We start from the raw sequence: 15,401 nt of genomic DNA on the forward strand, positions 1-15,401 counted from the left end.
TCACGTTCTGACCTTAGTTCCTTTGTTTTGTCTTTTGTTTTAGTATGGTCAGGGCGTGAGTTGGGTGGGTTGTCTATGTTAGTTTGTCTAAGATTTTCTATTTCTTTGTTTGGCCTGGTATGGTTCTTAATCATAGGCAGCTGTCAATCGTTGTCCCTGCTTGAGAACCATATTTAGGTAGCCTGTTTTCCATTGTGTTTGGTGGGTGGTTATTTTCAGTCTTAATGTGTCTGCACCAGACAGAACTGTTTCAGTTGTTTCTTTGTTGTTTGTTATTCAGTGTTCAGTTTTTTCATTAAATAATATGAACACTTACCACGCTGCGCTTTGGTCCTCACCTTCTTTCTCACGACAGCCGTTACAAGGCCAATGTTAGTTACTTTAAGAAGCCGTTCCCTCTCTGTGGGTCTAACCCCAAGAAGTTCTGGAAAACGGTTAAAGACCTGGAGAATAAACCCTCCTCCTCACAGCTGCCCATGTCCCTTAATGTTGATGATGTGGATGTTACTGACAAGAAGCACATGGCTGAGCTCTTTAATCACCACTTCATTAAGTCAGGATTCCTATTTGACTCAGCCATGCCTCCTTGCCCATTCAAAATGTCCTAATCTCCCACCCCTTCTAATGTGACTATCCCAGATGCTCCTCCCTCTTTTTCACCCTGCCCCGCTACAAAGTTTCTCCCTGCAGGAAGTCACTGAGTCCGAGGTTCTAAAGGAGCTCCTTAAACTTGACCCCCAAAAAACATCTGGGTCAGATGGTTTAGACCCTTTCTTCTTTAAGGTTGCTGTCCCTATCATCACCAAGCCTATCTCCAACCCTTTTAACTTGTCTCTCCTTTCTGGGGAGGTTCCCATTACTTGGAACGCAGCAGCGGTTCGTCCTTTATTTAAAGGGGGAGATCAAGCAGATCCTAACTGTTATATTTCTATTTTGCCCTGTTGGAAAAACTTGTCAATAATCAACTGACTGGCTTTTCTTGATGTCTGTAGTATTCTCTCTGGAATGCAATCTGGTTTCTGCTCAGGTTATGGATGTGTCACTGCAACCTTAAAGGTCCTCAATGATGTCATCATTGCCCTTTATTCTAAGCAATGTTGTGCTGCTATTTTTATTGACTTGGCCAAAGCTTTTGATACGGTAGACCATTCCATTCTTGTGGGCCGGCTAAGGAGTATTGGTGTCTCTGAGGGGTCTTTGGCCTGGTTTGCTAACTACCTCTCTGAGGGCAGTATATAAAGTCAGAAAATCTGCTGTCTCAGCCACTGCCTGTCACCAAGGGAGTACCCCAAGACTCAATCCTAGGCCCCACGCTCTTCTCAATTTACATCAACAACATAGCTCAGGCCGTAGGAAGCTCTCTCATCCATTTTTATATGCAGATGATACAGTCTTATACTCAGCTGGCCCCTCCCCGGATGTTGTGTTAAACGCTCTACAACACTGCTTTCTTATTGTTCAACAAGCTTTCTCTGCCCTTGTTCTGAACACCTCCTAAACAAACATGTGGTTTGGTAAGAAGAATATCCCTCTTCCCACAGGTGTGATTACTACCTCTGAAGGTTTAGAGCTTGAGGTATTCACCTCATACAAGTACTTGGGAGTATGGCTAGACGGTGCACTGTCCTTCTCTCAGCACATATCAAAGCTGCAGGCTAAGGTTAAATCTAGACTTGGTTTCCTCTATTGTAATCGCTCCTCTTTCACCCCAGCTGCCAAACTAAGACCATCCTACCCATGCTAGATTACAGAGACATAATTTATAGATCAGCAGGTAGGGGTGCTCTCGAGCGGCTACATGTTCTTTACCATTCGGCCATCAGATTTGCCTCCAATGCTCCTTACAGGACACATCACTGCACTCTGTAAACTGGTTGTCTTTGTATACCCGTCGCAAGACCCACTGGTTGATGCTTATTTATCTGAGATATCTACTGCAGCCCTCATCCTCCACATACAACACCCGTTCTGCCAGTCACATTCTGTTAAAGGTCCCCAACGCACACACATCCCTGGGTCGCTCCTCTTTTCAGTTTCCTGCAGTTAGCGACTTGAACGAGCAGCAACAATCTCTTCATTCAAAGACTCAATCATGGACACTTACTGACAGTTGTGGATGCTTTGCGTGATGTATTGTAGTCTCTACCTTCTTGCCCTTTGTGCTGTTGTCTGGGCCCAATATGTTTTGTACCCGATTTGGTGCCGCTACCATGTTGTGTTGCTGCCATGTTGTGTTGCTACCATGTTGTTGTCATGTAGTATTGCTACCATGCTGTGTTGTCATGTGTTGCTGCCATGCTATGTTGTTGTCTTAGGTCTCTCTTTATGTAGTGTTGTGGTGTCTCTCTTGTCGTGATGTGTGTTTTGTCCTATATTTTTATTTATATTTTTAATCCCAGCCCCCGTCCCCGCAGGAGGCCTTTTGGTAGGCCGTCATTGTATATAAGAATTTGTTCTTAACTGACTTACATTTTTTAAATTATGAATGATGGGACACTGAAGTTGATGAGACAAGGTCCATGAAGATCTCCTCCACAGCACAAGCCCGAGGTGGGCGAAAACCGGACAGGAAGATCACGTCTGTGACTCAACCCACTCAAGTGTCGCACCCCTCCTAGGGAAGGCATGGAAGAGTACCAGTGACTCAGCCCCTGTAATAGGGTTAGAGGCAGAGAATCCCAGTGGAGAGAAGGGAGCCGACCAGGCAGAGACGGCAAGGGCAGTTCATCGCTCCAGTGCCTTTCCGTTCACCTTCACACCCCTGGGCCAGACTACACTCAATCATGACCCACTGAAGAGATGAGTCTTCAGTAAAGACTTAAAGATCGATACAGAGTCTGCGTCTCTCACATGGGTAGGCAGATCATTCCATAAAAATGGAGCTCTAGAGGAGAAAGCCCTGCCTCCAGCTGTTTGCTTAGAAATTCTAGGGACAATTAGGAGGCCTGCGTCTTGTGACCGTAGCGTACGTGTAGGTATGTACGGCAGGACCAAATCGGAGAGACCGGTAGGAGCAAGCCCATGTAATAGTTTGTAGGTTAGCAGTAGAACCTTGAAATCAGCCCTTGCCAAGACAGGAAGCCAGTGTAGGGAGGCTTGCACTGGAGTATTATGATCAAAGTTTTTGTTTCTAGTCAGGATTCTAGCAGCCGTGTTTAGCACTAACTGAAGTGACAAAACCTGCCTGTTATTTTGGCATTAATACGTGTCACATATCAGTATCAATGTAAAAAATATTTAAAAAATAATGTAGAATGAGTTAATAAAACTGCATACAAACATGGTCTCTTCTTTGTTTTCTTGAGTAAAGCAGCTCCAAAATGCAGGTGATTCAGCCTGACTCAGTGCTTTCTGTGGTGGTGGGGAAATAATGAGTATTTCACAGTGATTGGTTCAGTGTTCTGTCACTCATGGGGACACTACATCATTACTAAGTCTATGGTTAGAGCAAAAAAATTCAAGCCATTTGGGTGCTGCCATAGAGTTACGTGAGAAGTGCCCATCCAAAAAGGCTCAAGGTCATTGGCCACAGAAAAAAAGGATGTCAAATCACGTTATATCTAAAGCAGCTTTGATTGGACTTATCATGTCAACATCTTTCTTTCAAAATCTCATCATGAATCAAGTCGACAATCTACTGGAAAATCCCTTTTAGAAGAGAAATAATGATAGATAGATAAATAGAATATATCGGTTCTCATCGGCCATTGGACATAACCATTACACAACAAGGTGGAAATCACAAATTTAACAATGAGTGGATTGGAAGGAATCAGTGACAGTGGCTTTATGGTCCCAAATCTGGTATTAAGGGGCTCTTTTCCAAGTTTAAAATAATTAACATTCAAGATTGGCCGTACTGTCAATGAAGCATGCTTTGTGCCGTGCTCAAAACAACTGTTAACTCAGAACTGTGAAGTGAAATCATTGAATATTGTAAGAGCTTTCATTGTCTGCTTATATGACACCTTTATTTATCCTATGGTTCTGACTTGGTGTACAGAGAGAATACTGTAAGAACGGCCCATTTTCTGAATTCTGTCGCTGTATGTTTTCAAAAGTGCTAAACAAATAGTTATATTGTCTACGTCCGTACGTCATGTCTTTATCAAAATCACGGATTGCCACTTATCCGCTTGTCGTCCCCTTATGCCATAGTGTGTACATCTCAATTGTCATTAGAAACCATATTTGTTTAAGCAAGTTAGCCATATCAGCTATGTTTTTTTAAAGGCAGTAAATTAGTCTGCTGATAGCCAGGTGTAGCAGTGGTAAGATGTTGGGACAGCTTTATTCAGGCCCTAACAGTTTGTGGTCACCATTATAGTGAAATTCATGTATTTTTTTGTGTTGTGCATTGGTTTTGCTGGCATATATCCCACTAATTTTATTTTTTGTCCCACCAAGTTTGATATGCTAAAATCGCCACTGCCCGCTTCATATTTATTCATACTATGTTCCCGTTTCATCCTTTTTCCCTTGTCCGCCATCTTCACCGCATCCGCAGTCCTCCCCTCTCCCAGGCAAACCTTGCTGTGGATTAGCGTTTTCATCGCAGTTCCATATCTACACGGGATTGGCCAGGACAGCGGTGGAGGGGCGGGGTTAATGGTATTCTGGAATACAGTTTACGACGCCCATCTGGAATCCCACACCCAGGGTTGCCATATCCGCAGTTTTCAGTCAAATCGGGCTACTTTGAAAACGATGTTGCGGTTGAAAATGTATTGTTAACGAGTTGCCGGTTTTTGGGCTACTAAATTCCACCGCGGCCGCCATGGCGTTTCTCAGGCAGGAGCTGGCTGTTGCTGAGTGAGTGGGTGGTGGGGAGGGCCGGAGGGGTGTGTGTGTCTTGTTCGTGCACAGCAGCATGTAGTTTAGTCCACTTTTGGCTAAATTGCTTGCTATTTAACTTGTCATAATGCGCAAGTGGACATTTTGAAATTGAGGTTTTGGAACTCCCTCTCGTGATTCTGTGATGAGGAAAAGAACTCAATGAAATTGACATTAAATGTGGAGAATTATACATTTGCATCTGTTGCCATCAAGTAGCCTATTTATATTCCCTAGTAGGCTACCACTTGATTCATGGGTTGATGTTGGAATGACTATATAACTGAAGTCCTGGCAAATCTATTTGTGCCACTTGTGTAGTTTACCTGGAGCTGTCAAACACATTTAATAAATAGCCTACAACTTCAGTGTATTGTTGTTGTAACCTTGTGTTATTGTTGTTCTTGTAACCTTGTTTAGTTCATTAAATTGGCAGTTATTAAAGCTATATCACAGATGTACAGTAATAGTCAGTCAGATTAGGCTAAAGGTAAAAAATACATTTAAAAAAAGAAGCTATGGCTGTTGTTGACAAGCACATTTGGTTAATTTGCATATTATTATTTAATTCAGTGATTGAAATGACGACCACATCCTCAGTAGTCTGTTCCAGCTGGCTATTGGGAAACACAAGTACTTACCTCGAAATCACCAAACTATTCATGTTGAATGAATCACTGTTTGATGGTTCGTCGGAGGACATAGCGGGATTTCTAAGAAGCTTCCGGGTTAGAGTCCCGCTCCTTGAAAGCGGCAGCTCTACCCTTTAGCTCAGTGAGGATGTTGCCTGTAATCCATGGCTTCTGGTTGGGGTATGTACTTACAGTCACTATGGGGACGACATCATCGATGCACTTATTGATGAAGCTAGTGACTGATGTGGTGCCCTCCTCAATGCCATCGGAAGAACTGCGGAACATATCCCCAGTCTGTGATAGGGAAACTGTAGCATTTGCTTCATTTGACTACTTTTTTATTGACCAAGTCACTGGTGCTTCCTGATTTAGTTTTTGCTTGTAAGCCGGAGTCAGGAGGATAGAATTATGTTCAGATTTGCCAAATGGAGGGTGAGGGAGAGCTTTGTACGCGTCTCTGTGTGTGTGGAGTAAAGGTGGTCTAGATTTTTTCCCCTCTGGTTGCACATTTGGTAAAACTGATTTAAGTTTCCCTGCATTAAAGTCCTTGGCCACTAGGTGTGTCACCTCGGGATGAGTGTCTTCCTGTTTGCTTATGGCCGTATACAGCTCATTGAGTGCGGTCTTAGTGCCAGCATCAGTCTGTGGTGGTATGTAGACAGCTACGAAAACGACAGATGAAAACTCTCTAGGTAGATAGCTTGGTCTACAGCTTATCATGAGATACTTTACCTCAGGCGAGCAGAACCTCGAGACTTCCTTAGATATCATTCACCAAATCAAATCAAATCAAATTTTATTAGTCACATACACATGGTTAGCAGATGTTAATGCGAGTGTAGTGAAATGCTTGTGCTTCTAGTTCCGACAATGCAGTAATAACCAACAAGTAATCTAACTAACAATTCCTAATCTACTGTTTTATACACAGTGTAAGGGGATAAAGAATATGTACATAAGGATATATGAGTGAGTGATGGTACAGAGCAGCATAGGCAAGATACAGTAGATGGTATCTAGTACAGTATATACATATGAGATGAGTATGTAAACAAAGTGGCATAGTTAAAGTGGCTAGTGATACATGTATTACATAAGGATGCAGTCGATGATATAGAGTACAGTATATAGGTATGCATATGAGATGAATAATGTAGGGTAAGTAACATTATATAAGGTAGCATTGTTTAAAGTGGCTAGTGATATATTTACAACATTTCCCATCAATTCCCATTATTAAAGTGGCTGGAGTTGAGTCAGTGTCAGTGTGTAGGCAGCAGCCACTCAATGTTAGTGGTGGCTGTTTAACAGTCTGATGGCCTTGAGATAGAAGCTGTTTTTCAGTCTCTCGGCTGTTGTTTACAAATATACATAGACAGCCACCCCTTGTCTAACCAGAGGCTGCTGTTCTGTCATGCCGATAGAGTGTATAACCCGCCAGCTGTATGTTATTCATGTCGTCATCCAGCCACAACTCTGTGAAACATATGATTTGACAGTTTTTAATGTCCCGTTGGTAGGATATAGGTGCTTTTAGTTCGTCCAATTTATTACCCAGTGATTGCATGCTGGCCAATGGAACGGATGGCAAAGGCAGGTTAGCCACTTGTCAGTGGATCCTCACAAGGCACCCCATCTCTTTCCGCGATGGTGCTGTCCTCCTGCCTTATTGTTTAATCACTCTCCACGTTGGGTCATGTCAAGAACAGCCCTTAGCACCGTACCCCGTCATGCCTTACTGCTTATTCAGAGCAGTCAAATTAGTTCAATCATCCACTGATATAAAATTATCTGGGCAGTTTAATAAGGGCAAATTATCTTTTCTCTTACGACATAATCAAATTAGTTTATTTAAGTCTTGTCTTAGTTCGCAATAATTATTTTGATGTAAACCAAATTTTGCGTTACAAGTTACGTCGGTAATTACAAGTTACGATATTCCTTCTTTATTGGCTCGGTAAAATTATGGGATAATTGTTTATTGTATAAATGTGGCAACTCCTCTCTTCCCGTGGAAAAAAATGTTTATTTTTAGTCCTTTTGTGCTGGTTTTGTACGGTCAATGGGATACAAATGTCGTGGTCCTGGCAACCCTGCCTACATCGGTGAACAGCGTAGTGGTGTGGAACCAACGTCTATCGAAGGGGTGTCGGATAAATAACTACACACGAAAATAACACAACTACTATACCTCAGTTTTGGTGGTAAACCATTTTAAGGTAAGGCATATTGTCTTTGAGTGTAAATGCAAACGTTTTCCACGCCGCGGGTATTTGTTTAGACAAAAGAACAGATATCTGGGTGTGATGTGATTTAAATGGAAAGCATTGCCCCTTACGTTAGTTTCTCCGCTACCATTTAATGCTGATACAATCTACTGTAAACCTTTTGTCTGATGCATTGATGCATAATGTGGCCTCCATGTTGAAAATGTACTTATGTTGTAATGGTGGGTTTTCACGGCTCCATCGTTGTCAAAGCCGTGGTGAGGTTACATTAGGACATTGGTAGGGTAAACGTGATCCACTGCAGAAAATGGTGTCGACGCGGACAACCCTTTCATTCATTAAATTATATTAAATGTAGTTTTCTATGCCTATATACATTTGCAATGGTATTGTCAATGTGCATATAAATCGATACGAAAAATAAATGTATTCAATTAAATTATGCAGTAACATGAAGTGTAACCTAACCCCAGTGTTATTACTGGATGCATTACAGTGGCAGAAATATATTCGAAGCACTCCTAAAATTCTGACTGTTTCTTTCCTTTGTACAATTCTGTCAGTGCTTTCCTTCTGGGAATACCTGCTCTCACAGAATGGACACATGTAGGCAGCATGTTTCCCAAGTGATCATTAGTCCCAGGCCAGTCAGGAGGTAAGGCCCAGAGAGGTGCCCCAGTCAGGAGGTAAGGCCCAGAGAGGTGCCCCAGTCAGGAGGTAAGGCCCAGAGAGGTGTCCCAGTCAGGAGGTAAGGCCCAGAGAGGTGTCCCAGTCAGGAGGTAAGGCCCAGAGAGGTGTCCCAGTCAGGAGGTAAGGCCCAGAGAGGTGTCCCAGTCAGGAGGTAAGGCCCAGAGAGGTGTCCCAGTCAGGAGGTAAGGCCCAGAGAGGTGTCCCAGTCAGGAGGCAAGGCCTAGAGAGGTGTCCCAGTCAGGAGGCAAGGCCTAGAGAGGTGTCCCAGTCAGGAGGTAAGGCCTAGAGAGGTGTCCCAGTCAGGAGGTAAGGCCTAGAGAGGTGTCCCAGTCAGGAGGTAAGGCCTAGAGAGGTGTCCCAGTCCCAGTCAGGAGGTAAGGCCTAGAGAGGTGTCCCAGTCCCAGTCAGGAGGTAAGGCCTAGAGAGGTGTCCCAGTCCCAGTCAGGAGGTAAGGCCTAGAGAGGTGTCCCAGCCCCAGTCAGGAGGTAAGGCCTAGAGAGGTGTCCCAGCCCCAGTCAGGAGGTAAGGCCTAGAGAGGTGTCCCAGTCAGGAGGTAAGGCCTAGAGAGGTGTCCCAGTCCCAGTCAGGAGGTAAGGCCTAGAGAGGTGTCCCAGCCCCAGTCAGGAGGTAAGGCCTAGAGAGGTGTCTTTCCCCTTAGTCAGTCAGTATGGCCCAGGCGGAGGCCCAGCCCAGTGGGGATAACAGCCCCCAGCTCATCTCCCTCCAGTCGGAGAGGTCAGAGGCATCAGGGAACCACGCAGAGGTGGGCTCCGCCAACCGGAGGAAGAGGAGGAGGAAGGAGCCCAGACCTGAGTCCATCATTGTGTATCGCTCAGACAATGAGAGGGGGCCCGGGGAGGAGCAGGTGGGAGAGGAGGGAGGTGCTGAGAGGAGCACCGAGGAGGGGGCCAAGTTCCTCAACACACCCACCGGCGAAGGTGAGACATCAGTGGTATGGTACGACAGGGGTATCGTTGGGTTGTTTCCATAACATAGCAGATATCTGACATGCTGTTCCCACTACAATATGTTTAGCTGCCTCTTCCGTCTGATAGCAAGCCCACTTCTATGCAAAGAATAATCATTCTGAAATGTATTTGGTGAACTGTGCTGTGTATGTTTTTGTATTCTGTCTCACTAGTGTCATCATGTTGTTGTTGTTGTTTGTCTCCAGGAGGCTGGAGCTTACTAGTGTCATCATGTTGTTGTTGTTGTTTGTCTCCAGGAGGCTGGAGCTTACTAGTGTCATGTTGTTGTTGTTGTTTATCTCCAGGAGGCTGGAGCTTACTAGTGTCATGTTGTTGTTTACCTCCAGGAGGCTGGAGCTTACTAGTGTCATCATGTTGTTGTTGTTTACCTCCAGGAGGTTGGAACTTACTAGTGTCATCATGTTGTTGTTGTTTACCTCCAGGAGGCTGGAGCTTACTAGTGTCATCATGTTGTTGTTGTTTATCTCCAGGAGGCTGGAGCTTACTAGTGTCATCATGTTGTTGTTGTTGTTGTTTGTCTCCAGGAGGCAGGAGCTTACTAATGTCATAATGTTGTTGTTGTTTGTCTCCAGGAGGCTGGAGCTTACTAGTGTCATAATGTTGTTTTTTGTCTTCAGGAGGCTGGAGCTTACTAATGTCATAATGTTGTTGTTGTTTGTCTCCAGGAGGCTGGAGCCTACTAGTGTCATAATGTTGTTGTTGTTTGTCTACAGGATGCTGGAGCTTACTAGTGTCATAATGTTGTTGTTGTTTGTCTCCAGGAGGCTGGAGCTTACTAGTGTCATAATGTTGTTGTTGTTTGTCTCCAGGAGGCTGGAGCTTACTAATGTCATAATGTTGTTGTTGTTTGTCTCCAGGAGGCTGGAGCTTACTAGTGTCATAATGTTGTTTTTTGTCTCCAGGAGGCTGGAGCTTACTAGTGTCATAATGTTGTTTTTTGTCTTCAGGAGGCTGGAGCTTACTAATGTCATAATGTTGTTGTTGTTTGTCTCCAGGAGGCTGGAGCTTACTAATGTCATAATGTTGTTGCTGTTTGTCTCCAGGAGGCTGGAGCTTACTAGTGTCATAATGTTGTTGTTATTGTTGCTGTTTGTCTCCAGGAGGTTGGAGCTTACTAGTGTCATAATATTTTGTTGTTTACCTCCAGGAGGCTGGAGCTTACTAGTGTCATCATGTTATTGTTGTTGTTTTATCTCCAGGAGGCTGGAGCTTACTAGTGTCATAATGTTGTTGTTGTTTACCTCCAGGAGGCTGGAGCTTACTAGTGTCATCATGTTGTTGTTGTTTACCTCCAGGAGGCTGGAGCTTACTAGTGTCATCATGTTGTTGTTGTTTACCTCCAGGAGGCTGGAGCTTACTAGTGTCATAATGTTGTTGTTGTTTATCTCCAGGAGGCTGGAGCTTACTAGTGTCATCATGTTGTTGTTGTTGTTTATCTCAGGAGGCTGGAGCTTACTAGTGTCATAATGTTGTTTTTTTGTCTTCAGGAGGCTGGAGCTTACTCGTGTCATCATGTTGTTGTTGTTTGTCTCCAGGAGGTTGGAGCTTACTAATGTCATTATGTTATTGTTTGTTTCCAGGAGGTTGGAACTTACTAGTGTCATCATGTTGTTGTTGTTTCACTCCAGGAGGCTGGAGCTTACTAGTGTCATCATGTTGTTGTTGTTTATCTCCAGGAGGCTGGAGCTTACTAATGTCATCATGTTGTTGTTGTTTATCTCCAGGAGGTTGGAGCTTACTAGTGTCATCGTGTTGTTGTTGTTTGTCTCCAGGAGGTTGGAGCTTACTCGTGTCATCATGTTATTGTTTGTCTCCAGTAGGTTGGAACTTACTAGTGTCATCATGTTGTTGTTGTTTGTCTCCAGGAGGTTCGAACTTACTAGTGTCATCATGTTGTTGTTGTTTACCTCCAGGAGGCTGGAGCTTACTAGTGTCATAATGTTGTTGTTGTTTGTCTCCAGGAGGCTGGAGCTTACTAGTGTCATAATGTTGTTTTTTGTCTCCAGGAGGCTGGAGCTTACTAGTGTCATAATGTTGTTTTTTGTCTTCAGGAGGCTGGAGCTTACTAATGTCATAATGTTGTTGTTGTTTGTCTCCAGGAGGCTGGAGCTTACTAATGTCATAATGTTGTTGCTGTTTGTCTCCAGGAGGCTGGAGCTTACTAGTGTCATAATGTTGTTGTTATTGTTGCTGTTTGTCTCCAGGAGGTTGGAGCTTACTAGTGTCATAATATTTTGTTGTTTACCTCCAGGAGGCTGGAGCTTACTAGTGTCATCATGTTATTGTTGTTTTTTATCTCCAGGAGGCTGGAGCTTACTAGTGTCATAATGTTGTTGTTGTTTACCTCCAGGAGGCTGGAGCTTACTAGTGTCATCATGTTGTTGTTGTTTACCTCCAGGAGGCTGGAGCTTACTAGTGTCATCATGTTGTTGTTGTTTACCTCCAGGAGGCTGGAGCTTACTAGTGTCATAATGTTGTTGTTGTTTATCTCCAGGAGGCTGGAGCTTACTAGTGTCATCATGTTGTTGTTGTTGTTTATCTCCAGGAGGCTGGAGCTTACTAGTGTCATAATGTTGTTTTTTGTCTTCAGGAGGCTGGAGCTTACTCGTGTCATCATGTTGTTGTTGTTTGTCTCCAGGAGGTTGGAGCTTACTAATGTCATTATGTTATTGTTTGTTTCCAGGAGGTTGGAACTTACTAGTGTCATCATGTTGTTGTTGTTTCCCTCCAGGAGGCTGGAGCTTACTAGTGTCATCATGTTGTTGTTGTTTATCTCCAGGAGGCTGGAGCTTACTAATGTCATCATGTTGTTGTTGTTTATCTCCAGGAGGTTGGAGCTTACTAGTGTCATCGTGTTGTTGTTGTTTGTCTCCAGGAGGTTGGAGCTTACTCGTGTCATCATGTTATTGTTTGTCTCCAGTAGGTTGGAACTTACTAGTGTCATCATGTTGTTGTTGTTTGTCTCCAGGAGGTTCGAACTTACTAGTGTCATCATGTTGTTGTTGTTTACCTCCAGGAGGCTGGAGCTTACTAGTGTCATCATGTTGTTGTTGTTTATCTCCAGGAGGTTGGAGCTTACTAGTGTCATCATGTTGTTGTTTGTCTCCAGGAGGTTGGAGCTTACTAGTGTCATCATGTTGTTGTTGTTTACCTCCAGGAGGTTGAAGCTTACTAGTGTCATAATGTTGTTGTTGTTTATCTCCAGGAGGCTGGAGCTTACTAGTGTCATGTTGTTGTTGTTGTTGTTTATCTCCAGGAGGCTGGAGCTTACTAGTGTCATGTTGTTGTTGTTGTTTATCTCCAGGAGGCTGGAGCTTACTAGTGTCATCATGTTGTTGTTGTTTGTCTCCAGGAGGTTGAAGCTTACTAGTGTCATCATGTTGTTTTTTGTCTTCAGGAGGCTGGAGCTTACTAGTGTCATCATGTTGTTGTTGTTTACCTCCAGGAGGCTGGAGCTTACTAGTGTCATCATGTTGTTGTTGTTTACCTCCAGGAGGCTGGAGCTTACTAGTGTCATCATGTTGTTGTTTGTCTCCAGGAGGTTGGAGCTTACTAGTGTCATAATGTTGTTGTTGTTTGTCTCCAGGAGGTTGAAGCTTACTAGTGTCATCATGTTGTTGTTGTTTGACTCCAGGAGGTTGAAGCTTACTAGTGTCATCATGTTGTTGTTGTTTGACTCCAGGAGGTTGGAGCTTACTAGTGTCATAATGTTGTTGTTGTTGTTGTTTATCTCCAGGAGGCTGGAGCTTACTAGTGTCATCATATTGTTTTTTGTCTTCAGGAGGCTGGAGCTTACTAGTGTCATGTTGTTGTTGTTGTTTATCTCCAGGAGGCTGGAGCTTACTAGTGTCATAATGTTGTTGTTGTTGTTGTTTATCTCCAGGAGGCTGGAACGACAGGAGCATGCCCCCAGACAGCCGTTATGTGACCTTGACCGGCACCATCACCAGGGGGAAGAAGAAGGGTCAGGTGGTAGACATCCACGTTACTCTAACAGAGAGAGAACTCCGGGACATGGCCCTCTCTAAAGAACGTCTGGACGCTGAGTGTGAGAGGGGCCAGGGCTCCAAGTGTTCCTGTGGCTTGGGGTTCTTTCAGGGACCCCATGTGATCCTCTGGAGCCTATTGTGTGCTCCTCTGGTGTTCCTTATCGCCTTCATCACGTCGTTTTACTATGGCACGCTCACCTGGTACAACGTGTTCCTGGTCTACAACGAGGAGAGAACATTCTGGCACAAGATTACCATCTGCCCCTTCCTCATCATCTTCTACCCCATGCTGATCATGCCCATGGCCCTGTCCCTGGCTCTGTACTCCACCCTGGCGCAGGTGTCCTGGGTCTTTAGTGAGTGGTGGCTGTCTGTCCGCGACCTGGAGAAGGGGTTTTGTGGCTGGGCCTGTGGGAAGCTGGGGCTGGAGGACTGTTCTCCATACAGTATCGTGGAGCTGCTGGACTCTGACAACTTCTCAGGGAGCATGCAAGGGAGTAACAAGGCCCCGGTTGTTGAGGATGCTCAGACGTCCTCTGTGTGAGACTGGGTTGTTTTCACGAGGAAGCAAACGGGTCGAAACAGGTTAGAACTACCTGAACTTATCCGTTAATAAGAAACACTTTTTGCAATGGTGTACCCACTAATGAATATAACCCTGGACTGGCATCATGGACACAACACACAAACTGGCATAGTTGTCATACTTTCACGTTTTTCGATACCATCAAAAAAGCCGGTTATTGTTTTAGCTTACACTTCTTACTAATTTATATAACCTCGCATTCTTGTTATTGAAGTGAACTCTGTGTTTACTGGGCCAATCACCATGTTGTTATGTTTAAAATGGTCTTATTTATTTGAATATTTCAACCACTAGCTAGTTTAGTTGTAAGTGTTGTCAATGGATGTTTTGTATCATAGGACTGGCTATTAAAATATGTTTAAATTAAATAAACTGCAACATGAGGTCGCTACAATACTGCCTGAGGTTTACTGTATACGTCATGGAGGATCAAACACAAGACCTATCTATCAAACATATTGATAGATTTCTGTTGAAAAACTGTTGCACTGAAATCCTCGACAGGACAGGCAGGAAGTTACCTTTTATATCTAATGTACTGTACCCGCATGAAGTAATACTTGACCTTTCTCTCTTTTGGGTTGAAGAGATTACATTTTTAACTGTGGCAGGGTGGAAGCAACTCTGGGGCGTTCATTCAGCAGACAAGAATGTAGAATTAAGATTTGAAGGATCTAAAAGGATTTTGGTCAGTACCTCTGTTCTCTATATAAAGGTTCACCTGTGTGTGTTGTTCACTCACTCTTCACATCATGTTTGTTGCTCACCATGAGGTAAAATGTATGGAAATAAAACCTGAATCATTTTCACAGTTCAACAGTGGGGTCATTTTGTCACGTTTTATCGTTCTATCTTTATGATGATTAGGTACCTCTACATGACCAAAAGTTTGTGGACTCCGGCTCGTTTAACATCTCATGGACCCCTGCTTGTTTAACATCTCATGGACCCCTGCTCGTTTAACATCTCATGGACCCCTGCTCGTTTAACATCTCATGGACCCCTGCTCGTTTAACATCTCATGGACCCCTGCTCGTTTAACATCTCATGGACCCCTGCTCGTTTAACATCTCATGGACCCCTGCTCGTTTAACATCTCATGGACCCCTGCTCGTTTAACATCTCATGGACCCCTGCTCGTTTAACATCTCATGGACCCCTGCTCGTTTAACCTATCATTCCATATAAATTACAATACTAAAAGTATATTACAAGGCTAAAAGTATGTGGACACCTGTTCGTTTAACATCTCATTCCAAAATTATGGGTATTAATATGGAGTTGGTCCCCTAACCCTTTCCACTAGATGTAGGAACAGTGCTGCTATAACAGTCTCCACTCTTCTGGGAAGGCTTTCCACTAGATGTAGGAACATTGCTGCTATAACAGCCTCCACTCTTCTGGGAAGGCTTTCCACTAGATGTAGGAACATTGCTGCAATAACAGCCTCC

The 15,401-nt window shown here is 43.9% G+C and overlaps 1 protein-coding gene across 2 annotated transcripts; it reads left to right on the forward strand.

Moving 5' to 3' along the window:
• Positions 1–8,912: 8,912 nt before the first annotated feature.
• On the forward strand, positions 8,913–14,103 carry LOC135547031 (transmembrane protein 169-like). 2 transcript variants are annotated; one of them, XM_064975598.1, is made up of 3 exons: positions 8,913–8,939; positions 8,977–9,324; positions 13,259–14,103. In XM_064975598.1, exons 2-3 carry the CDS (start codon positions 9,054–9,056, stop codon positions 13,906–13,908), a joined length of 921 nt encoding a protein of 306 aa, XP_064831670.1. In that variant the 5' UTR covers positions 8,913–8,939; positions 8,977–9,053; the 3' UTR covers positions 13,909–14,103. The 2 variants fall into 2 exon arrangements, with proteins under 2 accessions (XP_064831670.1, XP_064831669.1); XM_064975597.1 differs by lacking the exon at positions 8,913–8,939 and having other exon boundaries at positions 8,953–9,324.
• The last annotated feature ends 1,298 nt before the right edge of the window (positions 14,104–15,401 follow it).

This window comes from Oncorhynchus masou, chromosome 10 (genome assembly GCF_036934945.1).
Source record: "Oncorhynchus masou masou isolate Uvic2021 chromosome 10, UVic_Omas_1.1, whole genome shotgun sequence".
In the NCBI taxonomy this organism is placed as follows: Eukaryota; Metazoa; Chordata; class Actinopteri; order Salmoniformes; family Salmonidae; genus Oncorhynchus; species Oncorhynchus masou.

What these genes read in the sequence shown, in the direction of transcription:
- LOC135547031 (XM_064975598.1), top strand. Translation starts at nt 9,054, where the DNA reads ATGGCCCAGGCGGAGGCCCAGCCCAGTGGGGATAACAGCCCCCAGCTC. An exon ending in CAACACACCCACCGGCGAAG is followed by an intron (nt 9,325 to 13,258) that starts GTGAGACATCAG and finishes GTTTATCTCCAG; the next exon opens with GAGGCTGGAACGACAGGAGC.